General features: G+C 34.7%; 1 protein-coding gene across 1 annotated transcript in view; it reads right to left on the minus strand.

Annotated features, from left to right (window-relative positions):
- Window positions 1–2,283: 2,283 nt before the first annotated feature.
- LOC148951773 (mediator of RNA polymerase II transcription subunit 6-like) overlaps window positions 2,284–6,672 on the minus strand; it is a 17,864-nt gene continuing 13,475 nt past the window's right edge. The window contains exon 2 of the mRNA XM_089089061.1: window positions 2,284–3,848. Within this exon, the coding sequence (XP_088945187.1) occupies window positions 3,474–3,848 (375 nt within the window). The 3' untranslated portion in view covers window positions 2,284–3,473. The remainder of the gene's footprint in view (window positions 3,849–6,672) is intronic.

A 6,672-nucleotide genomic window follows, 5' to 3' on the forward strand; every position in this document is an offset into this window, starting at 1 on the left:
GAGATAGCACAATTTTGTTCAGTCACGTTCCAGCATTCAATAAAAACGGCAACTGAGACATTATTCTGACGCAAGACTGTTTCCAGTTCACCCATCTTGTTTAAGAATGACCGGGTGTTGACGAGTAATAAATTCAGCATAGCTCTTTGGACTGAGACAAGTTCGGGTCACAATGAAGGAAGTATATGGTGCGAATTATTAATCAGTGGTATAGTGGTAGCCGGTTGCAGCTGCGCGTGGGGCTCGATCAGTCAAATAGGTACAAGATGTCGTCGGTTTTGTGGCTTGGGCTTGCTTATGGGACACTCCTTGTTAGTTATAACCACAGGAATGGAATTAAACACGACTAATTTTCTTCTTTCGGCCTTGGTCCCGGCCCTGCAGCTACAATATCTCCACAGTTTCGTTTGGTTCGCAGCCTGCATGCCATCTACTTCAGGTCTTAGAATACCGAGCGAACGCAATGTTGTTTAAATAGGAAGCGCTAAAACAGGTGAATTATAAGATCTACGTTTGAGCAATCGTAAATTCGCTATGAAGGCTTCTAAGAGCATGATCATGGTAGTAGAAAAAAACTAGAAAACTCCCTGAAACAGTCCATACAATTTTTATTCCCCATTTTCGGGTTTATTCAGCACAAACATTAATATGTGATTTTTATTTATTTATCTTTTGTTTCCCTTCTTGTGTCGTTTTTTGTCTTTTTCTTTAAATGATTTAACTAATTTATTTTTCTTTTTATTTTTTTTCCTGCTGATAAAGGCTCCCGGATGTGGAATTAATTTTTTCGGATTTTTTTCATTCTTATTAATTAATGCATTATCTGTTTTTTACTTTTTATTCACATTATACCCGTTTTCCTCACTTATTTTTTTTTGTTCTTTTTTATGAACGGTGTACTAAACAGTTTAAGTGTAAAATATATCTAAAGGAAGACCCCCAAAAAAGAAAATTTATTATTTTTATAAACAAAAATAAAAGTAGAAGATAATGAGGAGTTTGTAAAGACAGTGAATAATTAGGTTGTACGATCTTTTCGAATATTTCGGCAATATGTTCAACAGCCGTCAACAGCGAAACACAATATAAAACAAAAAGAAAGCAAACTTACTCAAAAAATCACATCGATAGAACGAATGTATCTAAAAAAAGCCCAAGCTTCCTCACCTTATGTAGGTTCAGCCAAGACCAAGACTGACAAAATAAAAGAGTTATTCGTTCAAGTTACCTGAATGGATTAAAAATTGGTACTATTTGCTCTTTGTGCTGCTAATTTTGTATTTCTTTCGGGAGCAGGTTTATTTTTATTGGTTCCTAATTTTGTTCTGTTGTGCATATTATTTTCAATACTAGTTTTGTGTACATAGGGTTGAGTGTGTTCACTCATCCAAGTCTCTATTTAGGGATGTATTATTATAGTATTGGGTTTGGTTTCAGTTGCTTCACCGAGAATTTGTTCGTTTCTTAGGTCATTGCTAATTAAAACTGTTTGTCAAATAACACAAAATAGTTCGGATTTTCGAAAATATGGTTGCTTAAAGTTGAATCAAAAGATACTATCTAGATTTCAATGTTTTTTCTATACTTTCTTTGTGCTGGTGTAAATCTGTTACTAACCAACGTGATAATTTCCAACAGCCACAAGGCATATGATATACCCCTTTTTAACAAGTAACTGGGGTTATATCCTTACCAGAATGGAGAACACTAATCATATTTAAATTAATTTTGAAAAGATCAGTTAAATTATTTAAAAAAAAAAATTTTCCTGTTCTGAAGTTATTTTTCGAATGTAAGGTCGGTAAACCGTGTTTGTGGGCTTATTCAAATCTTCTACAAGTATGGACTGGCATCGAAGTAAAGCGAGGGACAACTGCGAAACTGAAAGCCTTAGCACCAGCCCAACAACCACAGCAAAGCAAGAGCCAAGTACGAGGGCATAAGCCCCGGACACTAGCCATATTATAACGAATATATTAATTGATCTAAAATTGATCAACTATAAATTTTAATAAAAGTTAATTAGCCTACTTATGAATTGGGTAATAATTCTGTATAATATTAAACATTTATTATACCATTCGACTTACAGAGGCATTTTGAAAAAGAATACATAAAGCATAGCACTAATTTATCGTGTTCAATATAATATAATTACAACAAAATCAATATAATACATTGAATATAGCATATATATATATATATATATATATATATATATATATATATATATATATATATATATATATATATATATATATATATATATATATATATTTGATATACTAATATAATATATTTGAGTTTTTCTTTGAATATAATATAATAATTATAGACTGTTCGGACAAGCAAAAAAAGGAATCATGAAATCAACACGTTTTAGAGCTATAGCTTATTTCCTGCTTTAATGTCTTATTTCATCATTTTATTAACAGAAAAGCTCAAATAAATGGAGATCTAATACATCTAAAATAAGAGCAATAACGTTGATAAGAAATAAAATTATCTAATAAATTGCCGAATCAAGGGGAGAGGGAGGATATTGGTAATAATATTGTGTCGGATAAAAACAGTTTTGAACCTTCTCTTGTTGTTTAACAACACAATGGTTGGAGGAGTCAAATTTCATTTTTTTTTAATTCTGTTTTGAATAAAAATATCATGAGGAGCTTCTTGCAGTTTGGTCAATTCAAAAATGAAGAAAAAAAAATCTGCTTTAATGATAGGGCCTTTTAGATGCAAAATAGATACACTCGAGAAAAATTAACATAGTAAATGAGCAAATTCACTATTGACTTAGACTTTATAATGTGCCGATTTTTCGACCATGGAAAACACAATGACAAACTAGCAAAAAGAGGCAAAATAACTTTAGTTACAGATTTACAGATAAAGGCTCCATGAATCCCTCGCCTCTCAAATCCTTTTACTCAAATACTTTTACGGTTGTTCCAATATTTTTTCACTTTTATTTGCCCTTTATTCAACCAGAGCCGTTCTCACGGTTGGTGGTGCCTGGAGAAAAATAAATTAGTACCCACCTCCCGACTCAAATACAGGCAAAAATAGCCGAATCAAAGCAAAAATTTGGTCAGATTGGGCAGCCCCACAGCCACCCCCTCCCGGTTACAGTGTCCAGGAAAGCTGAACCTGTTACTCCCCCCTTTGAAAGATTCTGCATTCAACTCAGCACCGTCCCACTTGTCCTAGCAAAAAAGCTACGAGTACGAATCCTCATGAAAATTTAGAGGAAAATAAAACACCATAAACTACGATTCTTATTTTCCGTATAGTTTCCTTTTAATTTTCTTGTTTTTAGGTTTTTTAGAGCCCCCCCCCCCAAAAAAAAAAGTTTCAGAGGTAAAATAAATTAATTCTATAAAAAGTGATAAAGTAAGAAAAGAAAAACTGGGAATAAGATATGTAGAAAAAATGAATTAATAAATGAAAACCGAGGAGCAAAAGGATCTAAGCTAGTTAGCCCTTGGCTTCTTTTCTGGGGGTTGGTTCAATTCATTAGGATTCTCATTTGTTTCTAATTGCTCTTCTTTGATCTCGACTTTCATATCACTTTTAGTTTCACTTTTCTCTTGCTGTTTAACATCAGACGAAGGAGGAGCCAGGGCTTTTGTTTGAAACTTCCTTGACCAATCATTTAAAAGAAAATCAACTCTATCCTGCACTTGTCTGTTGCTTCTCGATTCTTCTTCACTTTTTGATTTCTTCTTTACTTTATCCTTTTCCACGGCTTTATCTTTGAAATCCCAAAAATATCCCTTGGAGGGATGATATCTTGAAAATGATTGGGCTTCGCTGAATGATGATTCTAAATGATTAACCGCAGCAAGCTGCAAGCATTAAATTCTGATTAGTTTTAATTGCTGTTGTAAAAGACTACGCTACAAATTTTCTTTTCTTTTTTTTTCTTTTTTTTGCACCAATCTCAGAATAGACCTCTTTTCCTATGGTTACGTAGGTATTATTAAAAAATAATGTATTTATATAGAAACATTTTTTTATAACAATTCTAGATCAAATTATTTTTAGGCAAGGGACTTGGTTCATCTTCAGAGATTTTTATGACTGAGAATACCTCAAATCTTAGTGGTGAGGGGTTTGGGTCTCCGTCAATAATTACGACAGGACACTTAGGTTATTATGGGATTTAGCGTTTTCGACAATTTGTGGGCTATATTGTAGGCTACATAAAGTGATTTTCACCTTTTTGGAGCAGGGACACGAATTGACAGGCAGGGATGGGGGCGATCGTCCCCTTACCCCTTTCACTACAATTTTCGTGAATTTACAGCTCCCCATTTGGATCGCTTCTTCACTAATTCCAGAAAGATGAAAATCTTTTATTTACAATAAAGTCTGCGAACTACCAAAAAAAGGAGACCTCGGCCACTTCTACACTATCAAACGAACACGGACATCCCATCACAAACTTAGAAAAGAAGAGTACAATGGAAGGAACATTTCTACAAAAAGCTGAACTCCATAACAGGTCAAATTACGTGGCACCCAATAGCCCCTAGCTCCCTTTGCTAAGATATGAAGTGTTCTCAGCCATAAATTTCCGAAGACTCCTGGCATAGATGGTATTCATTTACAGCAGCTAAAATCAAGCCCTGAAGATCGGTAGATATCTATAACAGGGCCATAACGCCTATCTAGGAAACGGACAAGGACCTGGACGAGGGTTATTATTGTCTCTCTTTTTTAAAAAGAGAAAAAAAGAGGACTGGTATGATTACTACTAATAAGCTTGACAAGTCAACCGGCAAATATTCATACTAAAGTCCTACTTGACTGAAACATATCCCTAACAAATCATATCATAGAAGAACATCAAGCCGGCTTTGCACAAGACCGTTAAATCATAGACTAGATTTATGAATTACTAGATATGGACTATAAAGTCTCTGAAAATATGATATCCCAGATTGGGTACATGTGCTCAAAATTCGTTATCGTGGTCCAGAAAACCGAGGAACGGAGAGATGAATCATGTTTGCGAACTGTAAACAAGGAGCGGCGGGCTCATAGTAATTAAAAATCTAAAAACCAGAATTTTGATAACAATTAATACATAAAAAAAAACTGGATTTTATGCTGATTCCAAATAAACAAATTTTTGAAGTTTCATGTAACCCATCATAAGCTACGTTCCTGAGAAAATTGGCTTGATTTTCGAAAAATGAGGTAAACACACAAAACGAAAGCAAGCTTAATGAAAATCACACCATTAGATTCAGTATATCAGAGAATCCTACTGTAGAGGTTCCAAGCTTCATTATACAAAAATGTGGAATTTTGTGGGTTTTTTTTTAGAAGAAAGATCACCGATGCGCTTTTCTTCATTTTTCCCAGGGGGATCATATCGAATCAATGGTCCAAAAATATCGAAAGACAACTCATTAAAACGGATATTTAAAGTTCTAGTGCCCTTTTTAGGTTGCCTAAAAGATTGTGTCACGGGAAACTGGCTTTTTCTGCCGTTTTGTGGCACCAAAATGTGATTTTGGCCCAAATAGGGTCAAATAATCAAATTACTACTGATTGAAAATGCCAAGATTGCCAGTCGATTTAAAAGTGTTAAAAGATTATATATTGAGCTTATTGAGGAAGAGGAAGCAATATAGGCCGCACGGAGGCGCATTAATTTCTACAGGTCACGTAGTCCAGACTAGATAAATGATTAATATAGACATTTATCTTAATGCTTCAGTTAACTTTGTTGATTCACTTGTTTTTTCATGAATTTATGTTCATTGATACCATAATTGCGCATCAGCTATTATGAAGGACTGTCGTTGTGTGGGGCGGAGGGAGCCATAGCCTAAAAAACGTATTTCAATACCTAAATTGTCTTATTTTCCATGAGCCTTCAGATACATATAGAAAGGGGTGTGTTTTTAGAGGGACGAGGGGGAGAAAATTATATTTCATTTCCCCTTATTTAGGATAAGCCTAAGTTAGGGTGCTGTAGGGTGATACCCTTCTTATTGCAGAAAAATTACATCCAATAATTATTGATTACCGCTAATACTTTTGGTGTACGCCTTTATTATTGTTGCTGGGGGAAGGACTTTTCATTGGGGGGATTTTTACACTGAGGGGAGAGGGGAAAGTTTTTTAGGCATCATTTGAAAAACAGTCAGAAATTAAGAAGGAAAGCTAGTTTTTCAACTGGAAGTAAGGAGCAACATTAAAACTTATAACGAACAGGATTAATTCCGGGTGTAACTGGGGAAGGGGTCTGGCCCCTCGTCAACCCTTCTTTACGCCAAAGTTTGACCCTTTGTCCCATTTGTTTAAAAACAACTGTTCAAACGCAAGAGCCCTTGAACTGGAATAATAAACTCTTTTAGAGCACTAAAAAACTTTAGCTTAACGAACGGACAGCTCCCTCATATGCTGAATAATTTCTGTTTCTTTTAAGGTTTAGTTTTGCTCCCTCGTTTCAGTTAAAAAACATGTTTTTAATTTAATTTTTTACATCAGTGGGTACTTTACATCCGATACCCCACATCATAAGTATATACCATCTATTGAATTCTACGACGCCCCCGTACCAAACAGGAGTATATACCTTCTTTTGAATTCTACGACTTTATGTTCCTTCCGGTTTTTCTGGTAGGTAAACAGGTCATTACACTCGGTCATTAC

Source organism: Artemia sp. Qi Xiang Cuo, chromosome 5, assembly GCF_049724085.1.
Source record: "Artemia sp. Qi Xiang Cuo chromosome 5, ASM4972408v1, whole genome shotgun sequence".
Taxonomy (NCBI): Eukaryota; Metazoa; Arthropoda; class Branchiopoda; order Anostraca; family Artemiidae; genus Artemia; species Artemia sp. Qi Xiang Cuo.